The sequence below is a fragment of the Chamaea fasciata genome, unplaced genomic scaffold (assembly GCF_029207755.1).
Source record: "Chamaea fasciata isolate MVZ Bird 193981 ecotype frontalis unplaced genomic scaffold, bChaFas1.0.hap1 SCAF_5, whole genome shotgun sequence".
In the NCBI taxonomy this organism is placed as follows: Eukaryota; Metazoa; Chordata; class Aves; order Passeriformes; family Sylviidae; genus Chamaea; species Chamaea fasciata.
The window spans coordinates 41,143,874-41,164,124 of record NW_027094090.1 but is presented as its reverse complement, the minus strand read 5'-3'; the positions used below and the strand labels follow the sequence as shown (position 1 = coordinate 41,164,124).

The 20,251-nt window shown below is 35.7% G+C and overlaps 1 protein-coding gene across 1 annotated transcript in view; it reads left to right on the top strand.

Moving 5' to 3' along the window:
• Positions 1 to 19,613, top strand: part of SLC6A15 (solute carrier family 6 member 15) — a 36,326-nt gene extending 16,713 nt beyond the window's left edge. Inside the window, exons 3-12 of the mRNA XM_066183325.1 lie at positions 2,538 to 2,695; positions 3,165 to 3,291; positions 5,153 to 5,334; positions 6,586 to 6,696; positions 10,112 to 10,353; positions 10,457 to 10,649; positions 11,836 to 12,028; positions 13,934 to 14,093; positions 16,653 to 16,815; positions 18,257 to 19,613. Coding sequence (XP_066039422.1) covers positions 2,538 to 2,695; positions 3,165 to 3,291; positions 5,153 to 5,334; positions 6,586 to 6,696; positions 10,112 to 10,353; positions 10,457 to 10,649; positions 11,836 to 12,028; positions 13,934 to 14,093; positions 16,653 to 16,815; positions 18,257 to 18,628 — 1,901 coding nt within the window. The 3' untranslated portion in view covers positions 18,629 to 19,613. The remainder of the gene's footprint in view (positions 1 to 2,537; positions 2,696 to 3,164; positions 3,292 to 5,152; positions 5,335 to 6,585; positions 6,697 to 10,111; positions 10,354 to 10,456; positions 10,650 to 11,835; positions 12,029 to 13,933; positions 14,094 to 16,652; positions 16,816 to 18,256) is intronic.
• Positions 19,614 to 20,251: the final 638 nt, after the last annotated feature.

The window sequence follows — 20,251 nt, the reverse complement described above, 5'->3', positions numbered from 1 at the left end:
CTTTAAACATGTGCTTAACTTTGCAGCCTTGTGATTAAGGTTGTGGACTGGGACACTGAAGAGCTGGGTTCAGTTCCTGCTCTAGTACAGTCATCCAGTGGGATACAGGGTAAGTCACTAGGCCCCAATTTTTTTGAGCTGTGTAGGTCTGTCTCTGCTCAGCTATGCCACGTCTGTCTAATTAAGATCCAAGGTATCATTTACAGTAGCGTTATATAATACAATACCTGTGTACTGTTGGCTTTCAATTAATTGTAAGAGCAGATTTTTTAAAGACAGTGATGCCAAAGCTTCTCAGTTGCAATGTAAATTCTATCTTGGAGAAATTTTGAGAGTCGGTCAGGGATATTTAATGGTTTCTGTGTTGTATGTTTTTAAGACTGATAGTTCCCCTCATTTTTGAATGTGGTTGTTGCTCTGTTCCTCAGTTTTCCTTACATTTATTTCTTTCTGTCTCTTTTCTTAATAGAAAGTTATGTCTCCATTATGTGTGCATAGAAAATGAACTGCGAGAGACACCAAAGTATTGAATAGGAATGTAGCTGTTACCTCAGTAAAAACAATGCTTCAGTAGACACGGTCAGACAATATTATTGCATAGCATACTATCATGGAGCTACATAGGAGCTGGGATGGGGAGTTCAAAACCTCCCTGGGCAACCTGTTCCAGTGCCTAATCAACATTATAGTAAAGAATTCCTTCCTAATATCTAGTCTAAATCTACCCCCCTTCATCTAAGAGCTATTTCCCCTTATCCTGTTACTACATGCCCTTACTAAAGGTCTACAGCTCTCTTGTAGGTCCCCTTTAGGTACTGCTATAAGGTTATGTAAGGTCTCTCTAGAGGCTTCTCTTCTCCAGACTGAGGAACTGAGCTTTCCCAGGTCTGTCTTTCAGTCCTGTGACCAGCTTGGTGCCTCTGGACTCATTCCAGGAAGTCAGCATCTTGTGTTGGGGCTCCCATTTTTCCTAGATTTTATTTCTTCTTTTTTTCCCCCTAGTCTTGAACTCAAGACTGTAGTTACTTCATGATTAATATCTTCGTAAGATCTTTGTAATGGGAAGGCGATATCAAGTTAGTGTGTCCTTCATGAGCAAGGACATAGCAAGTGGACCTAAATGGAAGTGAATGCTACCAGAACATCTGAGACCTCCTGCACAGCCTAGGAAAGTTCAGCTTTTCTAACATAAAGTGTATTCCATGAGATAAATTGCCCACTAAGGATATGAAAATGCCAGTGCATTTTGATAGATTCCTAAAAAAGCCCTAGAAAGTTGACCCTGGATGAAGGAGCTTGAAGTAGGACTTAGCTGGAGTTGAGGATAAATGCCAAGTTGGTTTCTGAACTTCTCTCAGCTTCTCTTTCATCACAGGATGGAGGTATTGATTATACAAGTTAGCAGCTCTGAATCTAAGCTCCTGAGGTCTTTAGATCTTTGCTTTGTAGCTCGCTTCAACACGCTGCAGTCTGCATCTCTCAAATGTTTATCCTTAACCTTATAATAGTTTCAAACAGAAGTTCTAAGGCCTTTGAGTTGGTTGTCCAGCACAGTGGTCTATATTGCAGCGTAAGAGCCACAGAGTCAGGTGCCACGTTGCTTATTGCTGGTGCCTGCATGTTTTGTTAGCTCTGGTATTAAATACTCCACAACACCAAGGAGGAAGTTAAGTTTGGAACTTGTCAGTGCTCTTAGTCTATGGATATATTTGCTTGCAGTCAGACTTCCTGAAAATGGAGATGCATACTTAAGTTAGAATTGTGTATGATCAGTTCCTGGGAATAAGACCTTAAAAAAATAAGAGAAATTGCTTTATGTATGTATGTTTACATAAAGGTGAAGTTGCAGTTGCATTTTCAAATATGACTTGAAGGAGAGAGTTGGTGAGTACTGCAAGATACAGATCTACAATACGCCATTTTGCTTCCACCTTATGTTTCTGTTTTCTGTCTGGAGCCTTGTAGCAACAGGCTGATGCAGTTTTCTTGCTTAGCTGGGTAGCATCATTATTAATGTACAGCATGAGGTCCCCTTTTTGAGCATCTGAGAAATGAAGAAATTCAGAGAAATCTCCTGAAATTTCTTATAATTGAAACTCACTCCGAATGTTGTGTACAGATTGTTTTCTCTATTTCCTTTATATTCAGTCTTGCTGCTCTGTTACAAGTCAAGCTGTAAGGTTTTCTAAGAAATGTTGATTCAGCTCCAATGATCCTGTATTTTTAAAAGTTTGACTGAATGTCCAAAATTTCAAACAAATAACTCATTTCAGTAATATCTCACTTGCAGTGAGGCTTACCTCAAACATGTTACGGTGCTTTATAAGTCAGGTGTCTTTGGGTTTTTGATATCTTAAAAGACTTATGACCAAGGTTCAGCTAAAATTATTCTTGCATGTGATCAAAAAAGCATGTGATCAATGAAGGACACTAAGTCAAATTTGAAGCTATTTGAAATTTTCATATTTGTTCTGTCAAGTTCTGACTCTTCTTCCATTTACTCTGATTTTTACTTTTGTACTTTGTTCCCGTCATAGGTGCCTATCTTGTGCCATACCTAATCTTGCTGCTGATAATAGGGATTCCACTCTTTTTCTTGGAGCTTGCCGTGGGGCAGAGGATTCGTCGGGGGAGTATTGGTGTGTGGAATTATATCAGCCCTAAACTTGGAGGAATTGGATTTGCAAGCTGTGTAGTAAGTTTTTTAACATTGTTTGCTTTCAGATGTTATGATTTAGACTTCCTGTTTTGCTGCAGGAATAGGCAGTTGGTTTATAGCTGGACATCAAGGTCAGTTTACAGTGTTTTCGAAGATCCTAGAACTTGAATTGATCCATTAAAACTGTTGGTATATATGCATATTTTATGTCAGTCAACTTGTGTTTTGTGATTCTTTTGAAACTAGGAACTGTGGAACAGAGTAGTCTGGAGGAAAAATGCCTGTAAAAGTATAGGAGTAACATGATAAGTATGGAGAAAAGTGAAAATTTAGAAAATGTCAGGTACTTTAATAGGACAAGTTGTTCCTTTTTTCTTCTGATTTTGTTGAATTAAACTTAGGTTCATTGACTAATGTACAGAAATATGCAGATATTCTGCAGAAATTTTTAAATTTACTTCATAAATGTAGCCTTTTAATTTTTCTTTTTTTTCCTTTTTACTAGGTGTGCTTCTTTGTGGCCCTGTACTACAATGTCATTATTGGATGGAGCCTCTTTTACTTTTCCCAGTCTTTTCAGCATCCCTTACCATGGGACCAATGTCCTTTAGTTAAAAATGCATCTCATACCTGTAAGTCTGTGTTAACATGAGGTTCTTAAAATCGTATAAAGTATATAAAATTAGATTTTCAAACAAAAAGGAGAAAAACTACAATTCAAGAAGATATTTGTGTGCAAAAGTGTTCTATGCAAAAGTGGTTTTCTGTCTTATTAAGATGTCACATTATAATACTTGAAAAAATAGAACAAAAGCTTAATCTAAGACACATGCGCTGCGCTGTATTTGGAAAGAAGCATCACTGTCACCAGCATTTTAAAGAGTAGTGCAATTAGGAGAATGCTATTTAGTGTGTTGCAGAAAAAAAAACTTAGTATTTTTTTTTTTTTTTTTGGATGTTGATACTGCTTTTTACACTTACGTGGTAAAAAACAAAGGTGAAAGAAGGATATTTTTACATTTTAACTAGTAGGATACTTCCTGGCAAAAAGTCATTGGTTTACTAACAAAGGAGAAAATGGAAAGCTGTATATATCAATGAAATGGGAGTGATAAGAGCACTGTTTTCTTTGTAAATTATTAGAAATGAGATAAGCAGTCCTTTGATTTTTGCTGTGATGAGATAATCTCTTATGGGCATATTCTATAGCAGCATGAAAAGTTCTTTATCCCTTGGGTTTGGTTACCTTGTAACAGTACACATTTTGTATTATTACTGCTATTGAAATATGAATTATTTCTTCTTTTAGTTTCCTTTTATTTCAGATCCGAAATTTTGTTTAATTATCTTTTGAATATCACTTGAATAAAGAAACAACCAGGGATGTTTGAAAAGTTGTACCTTTTTGTAGTGTCTTTTCCAGAGTTGCTTGCTTCAGTTATTATACAGAAATAGTCAGTACTTGTGAATGTTGACACACAGTCAGACTGACTGTATTCCACAAGCTACTGTCCATTAATTGAGCAGCAGTGGTTGTTTATGTACTCTTACCCTTTCTAAATATTAAGATATGGTGTGTCACCCTAACTTGAGCAGAGGCCATCTGAACTAAGCTTAAAAAAAGAAAACTATTATATTTGATAACATCGTACCATTTTTAATAGGTTATTTCAATGAAGATCTGTCATCTGTGTTAGGTTTCTTAAAAATAGTGTATTTTCCCCTTTTTTTTCGTTAATTGTCTTCACTCAGGACATGCTTACATGTATGGTTGATTGTCAGGTATTAATAATTTATAAAGAACTTAATGTAAATATTTTCTCTGAAAAAGATCTATTTACATGTAGATACACAGTTTCTTAAGCTGTTTGATAACATGACTATAACAGAATTACAGTACGATCCAAAGAATCACTTCTGGAATATACATAGCAACTATCATTAAATGTACCTGTGTAGGAACCATTTATTTCCTTTTCTCATCACTTTGGTATCATTATGTTATTATTTTTTTGTTTATAATGGTACCTAAGTCCCTGTTTATTTGAGTGTATCAAAGCAGACACAATCAATGATTTGTTTTCCATATGTCTTCAAATTTGTGTTCATTGCAAAGAGATAGTTTTCATAGTATGTAATCATAGTATCATATGCAGATAATATAATTTTATGTGTGATTAATGGAATGTATGTCTTCATCTAAACCTGTGTACTATTTAGCTCTGAAGTGAGAAATTAATTCTACCTTGGAGTAGAATTAGCCATAATGCCGAGGAAAACATAATCCCAAAATGCTGTTTCAAAAGATATGCCTAGAAACTTTCACTGATAGCAGTCACTTTTTCTTTTAGACAATGTGTTAAGACTGTTTTTTGAGTTTCGTTTCTTAATAAATGATGATGGCACATTTAGAAATATTGAGAAGTAGTAGAACATTGTTATGAAATAACCTCTCCTGGACCCATTCGTCACTTGCTAACATCTCTTTGACAGTTGTGGAGCCAGAGTGTGAAAAAAGTTCTGCAACCACTTATTACTGGTACAGAGAAGCATTGAATATTTCCAGCTCTCTGTCAGAGAGTGGGGGTTTAAATTGGAAGATGACTATCTGCTTGCTGGCTGCCTGGGTCATGGTATGCTTAGCCATGATCAAAGGCATTCAGTCTTCAGGCAAAGTGAGTATACTGTTTACCTGCATGACATTGTTTTATTTTGAAGCATTTCAGGACATTTCTGTTCACCAAACCCTCTGTTCACTCATGAAATCTGTAGGAGCAGGTTAAGTGCTTTGACTCACCCCTGCATTTGTATAATCTCAAGTAGAGGAGTATAAGTAGTTAAGCATTAAAATCCTGTCAAGTTTATTGGAACTGGTAGTAATTTAATGGAAATAGAGATCTGAAGAAGAATCATTGCTTCTCAACAGCATAATAGTTGCATGTAACTGTACGTCTGCTTTATCGTGCAGCATAAGTGTTTGTGTTTTGAGTGTCTGAGGAAATAAGTTTCCATGTGTACTCACCATATGGCTGCAGTGTATTCACAAATCCATGCTTCTGGTATTAACACAGCTGCTTTTCAGGATTCTGGATTGTTTCTTTTGACAAATGACTTAGCAACCCTTTGCATCTGAGCACTGTTACTTTGTCATCTTTCCTTTGCATGCAGACAGCTGTATTTGCTGGTGAAAGATTTGCTAGATCTGTTGTTCTTGGTGAGATTTTCAGCAGAAAAATAATTTGTCCAAGTAGCAAAATTCTTTGCTTTTAAAAAGTTTGGCACTACCATGGCAATTTCTGTGACCTCCTTGGGGCATTTCAGTTAAAGAAATAAGTAGTTCAACTAGTGAATCATTTTACTAGACTTTACAGAATAAATTTTCAGTGATGGGTAATGAAAGATGAGATTTGATAACAATTTTTTGTTGTTTTGACAGTAAGCATTACTTAGTAATTGAATTCATCGGTTATTAATATATTTTCTATTGATTCTTGTCCCCTTTCCTTCTGAAGACAAACTTAGTTTCTATTCACACTGCATACCTTTGCTATCCCTAGTCAAGGTGCTTTTGTAAAGAGAAGCATTTCTGGAATGGTTTACTTCTGTCTTTGTTTTCATCTCACTGAGTTAATGCTGAATTTCCCTGGGAGTCCAGTGGCTCTTTATTGGTTAGTAAAATTAGTTAGTATCTTTTAGACAAAGACATCAGGCAGTTGTATTGCTTTTGTACAGTACAGAATTTAATTTCTTTTACAGTCATGTGATTTTGCTTTCTTCTGCAGAGACAAGGGGACTGGGAAGTGTTCTGCATATTTCTTAGAGCATATGATTCAATCCAAAGGATATTGTGTAGTGAATGAACCTATTGAAAAGAAAGTCCATGTTAAATGTCATGTTACATTTTTTCTTACCTTCTTGTATTTCAGATCATGTATTTTAGTTCCCTTTTTCCATATGTGGTACTTTTATGCTTTCTGATCAGAGGACTGCTCCTTAATGGGTCAGTGGATGGAATTCGTCACATGTTCACCCCTAAGGTATGTACTTAATTTCTGTTTGCAGGGTATTAAAGTTTCTGTGGCAGTTTGACCATTTATGAATGCTCTCATTTAAGCTTATTGTTTTCATAGAATATTTGGCTGTTTTTCTGTTTGCTTAAATTGCAAAATTTTTGTTTATCTCAGTGGCGCAATACCAAGCCCTAAAGTCTAAAGGCTCCAGGTGTTTCAAGGGTCTGTAGAGTTACCTCTCTTAGGTGAGGTTACATGCCTCGACAAAACTACAACAACTGAGAGTTCAATTTAGAGGATTCAGGAAGTTTAGAGAGCTCTAAATACTGGAGAGAGAAGTTTTCCATTTTCAGATGTTGAAATGTCTAGTTCTGGGTTGTCGGTGCCTTACTTTGAACTATCATGGCATACATAATTAGCTTGTCCCTTTTGAAAAGGAGCATTATTTTTCCTCCTTTTCAGAAAAGAAAAAATCAAAGCTGTTTACATAGTAGCCCAAATTACAGGTGGCCTGTGTTTAATAATAAAGTAGCTCTAGTACTTGCCGCTCAGCTTTCCTTATCAATTTTCTTATGACATGCCAGGATAGCAACAGTTCTAAGCATATATTTTTTACTGCCAATATTTTTGCCAGAAATGTGCCTTGCGCAGCTTTAGATTGTCTTAACTGTGGAGGTGTTTAGTTTGAAGATCTAAATTCTGCCCACACCTATCTCAAATGCGTGCAGCTACATCTGTACTATAGGAACAGCATGTTTCAATAGTCAGAGCCCTAGTCAGGAATGTGTAACTGTGGGCTTCATCTTGTGTTGTGAAATGGGCTTTCTGACAAGTCCACTTCACAGTACAGTTGAGAAGAACAGGACTATCATTTCAAAAATGAAAGCTAAATAATAAGATAATCAAAATCAATGCACATAGTGGCTAGTGCTAGATGACAGGGTGTTGTCAGTTGTTTTGATTCCAGGTGTTTTGAGTCTGGAGAACTGTCATCCTATAAGCATGACCTTTGTCAGCTGTCACATTGATGCAGTCGTGTTCCATTTCACTCACTGTCACGACTTCAGATGCTTGTGCAGGAGCTTGCAGGCTGCTCAGGCAAATTTGGGAAACCTGAGGAAGAGAGAAATGGCATGCTACTAACAAGAGAAAGTCCAAAGTGGAGGTGAAATACAGACCTCTATAAGATATAATTTGGTTTCTCAACCACAGTATTAATACTTTCTTTGGCTGAAGAAGTACCACTAGATACTGAGGGAAAATAAACATATAAACTCCCCTTGGATACCAACACCTCTTCAGTATTCACTACTTCATGAATTAGACTTAAAATAAGTTGCAGCTGGTGCTTACTTTACAGTTACGTTATACTTAATTATACAATTGTTTCAGCTGTTCATAAATGATATCGAACGAAAAATGGTTCTTAATTTATTCTGGCAGTTTCCAGTTCTGTATCAAAATTTAAGTTGCAGTTTAAATGTGAAGTTAGGAGGCCTGCATATCATGTATATATGAATATAAACCTTACAAAATACTTGCATTATAATTTTTTGTACTTGAGCACTAGTTTGGACTGTAGGTTCATATGAGACTACCTGAAGAAATTCAGACTCTCCCACCTGTTGTTTCATTCACTCCACTGTGCTAACATTTTATTCGGTCACCCAGGCTGTAAAAAGGAGTGCTAAACCAATCTACCATTACTGAAAATTACCCAGGTAGATAGATGTGAGAAGGGAGGCAGAAAGAAGCGTCTTGTTGGCCCAATTAGCTGAGCAAATGATCACATTTTGAGCACAGACAATCGTAGCAAATTCCCATGAGTTATGCCAGCACATGAGAGGACTGGCACACAGGTGTGAGAGTGCAAGACCAATATAGAAGGGGAGAATTTCTCTGTTTGGCATGGCTCTTACACAAAGCAGAAATTCTAAATAAACTTAATGGAAAATCTAAAGAAAAGTGTGTGAATAGCCCACTTAAATCAACTGCTGCAGTTAAACTGTAGAATTATATGAAGCTGAAGTACAGAAACTCCAAAACTTCACGTAGAGTGCCTAATAGGAAATCAATCTAGTGTCAGTTTTGAAGGTCTGGGCTACGTGTATCCAAAACCACACTACTTTCGATGGTACCAAAGGATATATTATGGGAAGTGAGAAGTGTTTTACTATTTCAACCAGTTACAGATTGGTGCAGTTAGGAACGTTCCTCATGCTCCCTCTGGTGGGAAAGCTCTGGCACGACAGAGTGATACGGAGTCAGAACTATGTGCAATAGCCACTTGTGCATTGTAATAACAATCTGAATTGCAAGTCGGGAGTATGATTATGGTCATAAACACCTTTTCCCAATTATGTGGTATTTCAGCTTATATATGAGTGAATAAAGAGGCTTTCTGCTCCCTATCAGTAATAAATATTTTATCTCCATGGGAAACTGACATTTTATTCAAAATACAACAATAGCAGATTTATTTCTCCTCAGAGTAAGACAGTCAGTCTAATAATGCTGACATCTATGCTGATTCTTTTTTAGTTCTACTTTTATGAATAAATATAGGGTTTAAAGAAAATAAGTTACTTGCATTAATGGAGGCCCTGAATCAGGTTGAGCAAATCTGATGTTTAAATTTGATATGTACTTCTTTACTTTTTTTTTGTGATTCAGTATCTAGAAGAATTTGAGATAGACAGATGGTGACTCATACCTTTGTAACAAAGTTATTTTTTTTTGAAGGAGCAATGCAGTTGATCTGAGTGAGCAATACTGTAATTTTTTGATAAAAGGCTTAGTTGCCCCTGAAGTACATGACCCATTTAACATAAGGTTAAGTTCAAGGCATCTGACTTAAGAGACTTGACTTATGCACTATACAGCTTTTGGAGGCAAGCGTTCATTTCATATATTTCATTTTGCTTTACATATTTGCATGTAATAGAATTCCATTTAAGCATGTGTATCTCATGTTCACCATTGTTTTGTGCATTTAAAAAGTAGCAACAAAGCAACTTTATTGATACTCATTGCATATATTAAGAGGTTTGATCAATCTAAAATATATCTTAAGTCTAACAGAAGTCAGTACATATACTGTAAATAAAAGACAGCTAATACTGTAAAAAAAATTAAAAAGTGTGTTCATTTCTCGGTATAACTAGCTGCTATTTCAGTTACATAACTCCAGTAGTGTCTTGTTGTTGGGAACATAGTGTATAGCATGTTTCTCTTCGATGTTTAGACAATATAAAATAAATGGAAATTCTGGCTCATAAGTTTGCCAATTTCAGGGGTCGCATTCAGCTTTCATTTTATCATAATGAAAATATGGTTGTAGTGGAGTATTAGCATTTTATGATGTAGGGTTTATTCTGTTGTTTTTTTCATATAATAGTAATGCATTTTGTAGCTGACATATATTATATCTAATTTCAAACAGCTTGAAATAATGCTGGAGCCCAAGGTCTGGAGAGAAGCTGCTACTCAGGTGTTCTTTGCCTTAGGGCTTGGATTTGGTGGAGTCATTGCCTTTTCAAGCTACAACAAGAGAGACAACAACTGCCATTTTGATGCTGTACTGGTGTCCTTCATCAATTTTTTCACTTCTGTGCTGGCAACTTTGGTGGTGTTTGCAGTTCTGGGCTTCAAAGCCAATATCATAAATGAAAAATGTGTTACCCAGTATGAATATCCATTTTTTTAAAAAAAATTTTTTATGGTTTATTTCATTCATGAACTAACACGGACCACTGAGTTTGTTCTCTTGTTCTGTTGTGTTTTACAGAAATTCAGAGAAGATTTTAAAACTTTTGAAAATGGGCAATCTCAGCCAAGATATGATCCCACATCATATCAATTTCTCAAGCATTACAGCAAAAGATTACAATTTAGTTTATGACATTATACAGAAAGTCACAGAAGAACAGTTTGATTCTCTTGGTCTGAAGTCTTGTCAAATTGAAGATGAACTTGACAAGGTGAGATTAAGTCTTGAATACGGAGATTATGAACAAATGAATATTTGTAAGCCTGAAATAAGATGTGAAGTGTACCTACGGAGTATCAGTACAGTGTATCTGTGAGCCATGCACCTATGAAGATCTGGATGAAAACATGGTTGCATTCCAGCTCACTTGAGGACTTTCAGTTCTGATGTCTTAATATAGTCTTCACTGATTTATAATATATTTTGTTCATTACATCTTTCTTCGCAGGAGGTGGTAAGTTTTTTAAGCTCTGTTTTTCAGAAGAATTGAGCATGAGGGTTTTTCCAAAGACTAAACAGAGGTGTTACCTATTCAGTGTCTCAGACTGCAGAATATTCTAGTGTTAAATACTACTTCACTAAAACTTAAAAGTTATTTTATCTACTTATTAGGTAGTTAATTTTACAGTAAGCCAAATCTGTAACAGAAATTACAGTTTTCCAGCTTTAGAGAGGCAGTTGCAGATTGAAACACTGACTTTTATATAGTTGCACCAGCAGCTGAAGATAAAATAGGAAATTGATGAGTTAGACTTTTGAAGTTTCTATACTATGGCTGCTGTTTAAATTTGGAAAAAAAAGTACAGAAATTAAATCCTGTATATGCTTACTGGAGAAAAGAGAGTGTATTTTGTAGTAGTTATACGTAGTAGCTGTCATGCAAAATTATCAGTGAAAGAGAGAAAGAAGTTCTGATTGGACACAAGAGGAAAATTCTTCATAATGAGTGCAATCAGCCATTGGACTAATTTCTCAATGGAAGTGGTGGTTTCCATGTCACTGGACACTTTTAAGATTTAGCTGGACAGGGTGCTGAGCTGTCTTGTTTAGACTGCTTTTGCCAAGAAAGTTTGGACCAGGTGATCCATGGGACACCTTCAAACCAAGTAATCTATGATTCTATGAAAGGATTGTGTTAATGCAAATCAATTTACAAATTCTTATGTTCCAGTAAATAGTATTAATTGGAAGAATTACATATTGGATAGCAACTTCCCACTGCCTTCAAGATGTAATCAGTGACACTGTATGAACACCAAGTCAGATTTGTCAGACTGTCACAATACCAAAAAAAAGAAAAAAATCATGAATAATAAATGATTTTTTTTCTTTTTTCTTTTTTCTTTTTTCTTTTTTCTTTTTTCTTTTTTCTTTTTTTTTTTTTTTTTTGCTGACAGGCTGTTCAAGGAACTGGTTTAGCTTTTATTGCATTTACAGAAGCAATGACCCACTTCCCTGCTTCTCCCTTCTGGTCAGTCATGTTCTTTCTCATGTTAGTAAATTTGGGACTTGGAAGTATGTTTGGAACCATTGAAGGCATTATCACGCCCATTGTTGATACCTTCAAGGTCAGGAAAGAAATTCTTACTGGTGAGTTACACAAACTTTCTTCTCTCTGTAGAGCAGAAAACTAAATTTTTTTTGAGACTATGAATTTTTTTTCTTCTTTTTTTTTGACATAGAAGTTTACAGAGCATTTTACAGAGCAGTAAATCACTATATTCCAGACTGTACTTCCATGCACAGGCACCTTAATATCTGCCAGTAAAACCTTTTCTTTTTACAGTAGCATGAAAACCCTAAAACTTAAATTTAATTTAATTTCTGTTACAAGTTTCTGTATGGTCAGTCCTTTTGGGCTGTTTCAGAATACTTTCTATTCCAGACTGTGTCACACATTGGAGAAACAAAGAAAAAGGGAGGAATGAAAAAACATTGCAAATTACTACAAACTATTACTGAGCAGGCCAGATGAAATCTTAATTTGTGATGAAATTTTTATTATGTTAAAATCAGTACAGTTGCTCTCTAGAGAACCATATTTTTCCCTGTTAAATGCTTATGAAGTCTTAAACAAGACATCTAGTTGTTTTGTTTGGGGTTTTTTTATTACTTTAATGCCCAAAGTTATTTGAGGTGTTCATGTAGCTTTGACTTGTAGGGATTTCTTTTTTTAATATAAAACACCAGCAAAGGTGTGAAAGTTAGGATTCTGAAAACCTTCAGGGCAGCTGCAAGGGATGTGGTGTGTTACACACCAATTCAGCTTTCATATCAGTGCCTGTAAAAGGTGGGATAGAAAATAAATTTTAAGAAAAGGTGATTTAACATTATCTAACTCTATGAGGAAAATAATAAACTCTCTGAGAGAAATAATACTACATTTTATAAGAATTAACCCCTGATGCAGCAGAGCACTGCTTTTTTCCCAGTTGCTTTCCTTACTTTACTGAGATAATAAGTTACATTTGATAGATAAAATCAAAATCTTAAAAAATAAAATCAATTGATCTTTCCGAAGTCCTAAGATATTGAACACTTTTTGGTCTCTTTGATTTTATTAATTAGGTCTTAACTTCTTGCTAAATAACCAGTGCAGCAATTAGAAATTAGCTGTTCTTCCTGACTATGTATGCAATTACCATGATATATAGTCATTATACTGATGTAATGGAGTATTTTACAGTAATTCCTTGTTACTCTGTTTGATTATAAAAAAAATTAACGTAAAGGAATATTCGAGAATTGCCTTGCTCTTGTAATTTTTTAAAGTGTTGTGCATGCTTGATTTTAGCTAAACTCATCTGTACTCAAAAGATTACAGCTTGAGGTGGTGTTTTGTTAGTTGGCTGTAAAAAATGAAATATCTGGATTATTTTCATGCAGTACTGGTGGTATTTAAGAAGGATTATGGCTGCAATAGATTTTGTGCTTACAAGACAAAAGCTTTCAACTTCTACAGAATTGTTAGCACATTTGCAACTCTTAGAGTTCAGGGAACCCAGTTCAAATTCTTAAATTTATGCCATGAATGATCTTTTAAGGGAAGTCTATTGAGCCTTTGTATTTTTTAGAATCATAGTCTTTTTAGAATCATAGAAACTTCTTCATACTATTTCTTTCCCCCATATTTTCACTTAGAAGTTCTTTCCACTTCTGAGTTCCAAAAAGTGAGCTGGTGTCCAATTAACGTGATGTATGATGTTTTGCCTACTGGTTGATTTTCCCCTTGCTATTTGCATTATGTGAGAAATAGTCATTTCACTAATCTCTGCTGCTTAATCGGGACTGCTATGATACAGTGATTCTAGTAATTCTAATTTCATAACTTCTCCATTTTGTAGGAAAGAGGTGGGATTACTAATATTCTTAAAATTGAGACCGGCTAAATAGTTGAATGTTACTGACTTGACTTCTATGAAATAATGTCGTAGTCCCTCTTTGTCAGTGGAACTTTGTTGTAGTTATAGGTCACATTTCTGTCCTTTATTCCAGTCATCTGCTGCTTGGTAGCATTTTTTATTGGCCTGATCTTTGTGCAGCGCTCTGGAAATTATTTTGTGACAATGTTTGATGACTACTCAGCTACTCTGCCCCTGCTTATTGTGGTCATTTTGGAGAATATTGCAGTCATCCGAATTTATGGAATAGACAAGTAAGTGAAGGAAATGTATCTCGATGACCGTATCAACAACATTCTTTACAATAATTATTACTATTTTAATTATATTTTATGAAGCATTTGCAATATGCACAGAAATATAAGTAATTAGCATGTCAATCTGGTCAAGAATCTATTCTGTTATTAAGCACAGGTTTGAAGCAAGATACACTACATCAGAACAGTGTACTGAAACCCAAAGAATGATTGCAAGAGGTCCAAAAAGAGGAGAATGCACTAAAAGATACAAAATTAGAGATTTGGAAAGGAGGCTGGATAGGAAAGTATAGGGAATTTGTATCAACAAAGACATCAAGAGAAAGATTTCAAAAATAACCGTGGTCTAAGCAACAGATGAGGATGAGTATTTCAATGCAGTATTCCAGGCAGCCTGAGAAAGAAACAAAGCAAACTCTAGTGGCAGTAAAAAGAAAAGGTTTCAATTTATGAACTAAATTTAGTTTGGGGTGTTTATAGTAATTAATTTTTCTTTGCATTAGTTATGAGAGAGAAGATAATAGCAAAAACAGGCTCAAAGCTTACTTGGAAGCAGCACAGTTGACAACAGTAAAGTGACCTGTTGGGGATGGGTGAAGAGGAATGACCATAAATCCCTCTTTTTTTTTTTTTCTTATTTTTTGTTTAATTCCTTTTATATCCAAAATCAGCAGACTGTGTTCAGTAAGTAAGATTAATATGTGCCACGCTTAAGGAATGGAAGAGTTTGTATCAAAAATAACTTATGCCATGCACTGGTCAAAAAGAGCATGCTGTATTAATGTGTTGCAGTAATTAAAATGTCTGTAATTCCTTTGCATGAAGAAAAAGTGTGACATAGAATGGGTGGGGTTTCATTTGACTTTTCACTTGTTTTATCTGAGTAATCAACCAATCCCTTGTCACAATTAAACAAAAATATAAGAAGAATATTTAATTTTTTGGTTTCCAGACCTTGTTTCTGGTTTATGCATGTAGTACTTTGTCTGCTTGCTCATTAAGGGAGAATTCTGACTTGGACCACATGTATAATCCTATAATTGATCATTTAGATACAAAAACACCACGTAGATTATTTTACACATGCAACCAAAAGGTAAAACAGATGACCTAGTTATAAGGTTGCTAATGTCCAGGTTCCACTGTGAATGTACATGCCAAAAGTCAGCACCTTACCTGTGAGGAAGTTGATATTTAGGCATAGCTAAAAGATGGTAATCCTTTGCTTATGATTCTCAGTGCAGGCAGTTCATGTTTTCAGAAGGGGTTCTAACAGGATACAGTGAAAAGTAAACAGCCAAGTTTCTCATTTGTAATGACCACCTCAGTATTCCCTCTGGAGTATTCCTATTATTTCTTCTGATGTATGTTTCTTCAGAATATCCTTCAGGAACCTAGCAATTCAGTTTGCAAAAACTGTTAATATCAACAGCCTCAGGTTGCCATTGGCTGTGATAGTACCAAGGGTTCCTTGTAGATGAAATTCCATATAAATGTCTTATTAGGCACAAAGTTTTTGATCTGATAGTAGAACATCAAAGCATAGCATCCAAAGGGTGCTGTAGAAGAGACAATCTGTGAATCTCTGTAGTCAGGAAGGAAAATCTCCCATGCTGGAATCAGTGCTATAAGGAGCTTGAGCTAACGGAGACTTTTAGAAGAAGATAAGTAGGATGGAGACAATGGAAGATTTTAAAGTAAAGATAACAGATTCATGTTCAACTGGAATAAGAACTGGAGATCTCAGAAAGAGAAGGCTATCTATAGAGGGCACAGTCCATTTGTAAATTCATCTTCTTTTAATGATGTATTTTATTTCAGTGTAAACAAACAATAGAATGCCTTAAGCTGTGCAGTTAATTTTTTTTTCCTGATAGTTTACAGGACAGAAGCTTCACATGTGTAACTGCTTGGAAAACATCCTTTTATAAGAGCATTTCTGAGATTCACATTTCAAAAGGGAGTGGGACCGCAAGGGACTTAAAACAACCATTGCTTGTGCACACTCCAAAAGAATTATTTCTAGAAGCATTCTCTGTTTCTACTGGCTCTGGAACCATCATGAGTGCAGAAATAGGAGTTTTATTCAAGTCTTAAATTATGATTTTGAGGCAGTTTTATAGCTTGGCAAAGTTTTATTTTAGCAGCTTATATGATGCGAACCATAGCTTATGCATAAGTTAGTTTTTTAGACTGCAGCACGTGTGTGGTTTCAAAACTAATAATGCACAATCTATAAGATGTGCCAGTAAAAAACCTTGTAGACAATACAAGAAAATGTAAAAAAGAGTCTTATAAAATAAAAGTGAGTTTAAATATCTTCCAGCACAGTCCAGCAAGCAGCTTACTAAGTCACTGCACTGTGCAGGGATTCCTTTTGTTCATCTGGTCTGCACTACTAGTGTAAACTGTATTTTTCAGCCCAACAAGTAACTTAAACTACAGCTATTTCTATTATATGCATTTTTTCCATTCTGTTGATTCCCTCAGGTTAGGCGCTATAGCGCTCAAAATCTCAGTGTCTACACTAACAGTAACATTTTAATCTCTTCACAGATTTATGGAGGATCTGAAGGATATGCTGGGGTTTTCTCCAAGCAAGTATTATTACTACATGTGGAAGTATGTTTCACCATTTGTATTGTTGTGTTTACTGGTAGCTAGCATTGTCCAAATGGGATTAAGTCCTCCTGGTTACAATGCTTGGATTGAAGACACGGTATGTATATAGTATGTATGTGTATATGATGTAGGGTTTGTAGGGTTTGTATGTGTATATGATACCATCATCATCGTCATAGTGATGATGTGATATCACTATGATGATGATCATCATCATCATAGTGATTGTACCGGAAGCATTTGAGAAACACATGAACAGACAAAAGAATTACCATTAGAAATTCAAAATCAGTATAAATAATGACATGGTTGCTTTTATCTCAAGTGATGTAAAACCAACAATTTTTTAGTTTTAGAGTAGTTCTACTTTAACTTATAACTGACACAAACCTTTGTGCTCTGGGTGACTTTTATTTTGTAATGTATGCTAAAGAAATTCTTAATGATGGGAGAGGTTGTGCACGTTCATTAAGTCTTATTTTACTGCAGAAAACAGGTGATAACTCCATAATTTCAGATATCACATCAAGTTTTTTTGTGGAATTAAATACTGAGATTTAGCCATGTCATAACTTTTTCCCTTTGGGAACACATACCACAATGTAGGTTGCAGCTGTCTCTGATAAGAACTTGTCAGGGAAAGTGGCAAGACGGTTCTGAGCTTTCACTTCAAAAAGAGATCCAGTCAAGGTAACTCCGAAGACTTTGGCTAGTTGTAGGCTCATGAGCCTTCAGCTCTTTCTACAGGCTTTTAATGCAAAATGGAGAGAGAGAGAAAATGTCAGAGAAATTCATCTAACGAAACTTTCCCAAACTAGCTGGGGAGGCGAGGGGAAATCACAGCAAAGACAGGTAAAGGATAAACACAAGAGGCTGGCTTTACTATAGGTAGGTAGTATGCCTGCCTCTGTCCAGACAGTTACATGATTCTCAGAAAAATGCTTTTGTTATATTTGATTCTTGCCCTCAAAAATTGGAAAGAGAAATACCATAGAATACCAAACATGCCATTCCTTCCTATGTACAAAATTAGTCAAGTGGAACCTGCTGGCCATTGATACATGGATGCAGTACAGGTGTGGGGTATAGTCAGTGCCCCAGCATTATAGTTTACCTGAAGTTTATGCAAAGTGCAATAACTGAGATGGTCCCGGTCTAGACCAGCTATTAGCCTACAGAACAATTTTCCAGGCATAGTTACAGATAACACTGCACACTTGTCTGTTCTGGACACCCTTTAAAGGATCAGGGAGCAACTACAGAGGAATGTAACAGAAAGCCGAAAGGGAAAATCTTGATTTGTGTGCAGCTGAAGTGCTCTCAGAAACTGTTCAAACAGTGTTTTGGTCCTGCTCCACTGGCGGCAAGATAGCAATCCTACATCTCCATGACTCTTCAAATTTGAAATCTGTAGTGGTGCCTACACTGTGAGTGCAGTGGAGTATGTGCTTGAAAACTACTGACTGCAGTGAGGACTGCAGGTTTTTGTTATTTTTCTGATAAAGATGTATTAATAGTTTTTCTATTGTATTTCTCAGGCTATGGAAGAGTTCCACAGCTATCCAACATGGGGAATGATTGTCTGTATATCTTTGATGGTGTTGGCCATACTGCCAGTCCCAATAGTCTTCATGGTACGCCATTGCAACCTTATTGATGACAGTTCTGGTAGTTTGGCATCTGTGTCCTACAAAAGAGGGCGGATAATAAAGGAACCTGTTAATCTGGAGGGAGATAATACAAGTCTGATTCATGGGAAGAGTCCAAGTGAAATGCCATCTCCAAATTTTGGCAAAAACATATATCGGAAACAAACTGGATCGCCGACCCTGGACACGGCTCCAAACGGACGTTATGGTATTGGCTACCTGATGGCAGATATGCCTGACATGCCAGAGTCTGATTTGTAACCACAGGAAAAAAGTGCTGTTCGTTTCTTCTCTCACTGATCACGGCCCTGCTATGAGAAGTGGTCAGCGTCACTTACTAGGGTGCGATCTCAGGTGCTCCATAGTGACAGTCTGTAAAATGGCACGACTGAACGTGTTGGTTGAGAAAATTCCCTTTGGATTGTTTCTCTGAGTTTTTACTTGCACTGAAGGAAACATTCAAATTCAATGGCAGCCTACATCTGCCAGCATAGCCAAGAATTTGATTTTTTAATTAACTTCTAAATTAAAACCTTTCTATTTCTGAAGCCCAGGTCTTGCTCAGATGATATTTCTGAGATTATATCATTGAAAATCCATTTTTTTTCTGCTGAATTTCAGGTTAACTCCCAAGTATTAATGGTGAGCTCCGTAGTAGTTCACCAAACCTGTGTTTGTGTAAACACTTGTATATACCTTATGTAGATATGCTGTACTTACTTTATTAGCACTGATAATTACTTAGGCTATTAGCTGAATAAAAAACAAACCTGCAAACTATTTTCTTATGTAATAGCTGTAGAGAGCAATAGTATTGGAAAATCAAGGAGTAGACGTATAGGAAAGCGATCAAAGATTCCCTGTTCACTGGGGACTGCATAAATTGTGGCTGTATATTTTGTGTAAAATATTTGCTTTTTCAGTGTGAAAACAATGTTAGAGTGAGTCACTCCAAGAATCTTAAGGATTGTGCAGATTCTGCATTTTTTTCTATGCTGTGTGCCTAAAAAAGACCTTGATATTTATTGTGGTTACAAGATTACATATATATTATATTTATATAATATACTTGTAATGTAAATATGTATATTATTCTGTATGTAATGGTTTCAAAAGTTGAAGCAAGATGGCTTTTTAAATTAGTCTCATTCAGTTTTGCTTCTGTTTCATGCAGATAATTTTTTTCAGTCAGTAATTGTTAAGAACTGTATGGCATTACATTTTAACCTATGAATAAAGAGATTGATAAAGTTTTTCTTTGTGATATCGTAATACACTTATTCTAACACACCCTGCTTTTGCCTCATCTGGACTACCTGAAAGAAAGACATTTACTAGATCAATAGAGATGCTAAAAGAACTTGAAAACAAAAAATCAGTCACCTTAAACTATTGGACAGGACCATTTACTCTTAATAAAGGAGGTGATGTAGCATTGTAAACTGGCAGGATACTCTGGAAGCTGTACGTGATCTACTCCTTACCTTAAAGTGTTTTATAATTAGGCATCAATTCTGACTTTTCTACCTCTAATAAGCAAAGGGGCAGAACCTGCTTACATTGTCCCAGCATCAATGAACCAGATTAATTTATTTGAGGTAAATACAAGTCTCTGAAGCCTTGTGGCTCAAGACTGCAATTTTGAGCATGTCAGTATGGAAAAGCTATGTCAAATAAATGGAAAGGAGCAGAATCTTAAGCCAAAGCTCTTTAGCAACTTGATAAAATTTGTTATGGATAACTTTTGTCGCAGGAGAATAATTTCGGGTAATTTTCCACTTTTAACCTGAGGGTTTTTGAAATAACTTCCAATCATCAGAAAGTTGAACTAGTAGCATTAGTTGACAAAAAGCTGTATTTAATTATCAGGCTTATTTCACATGT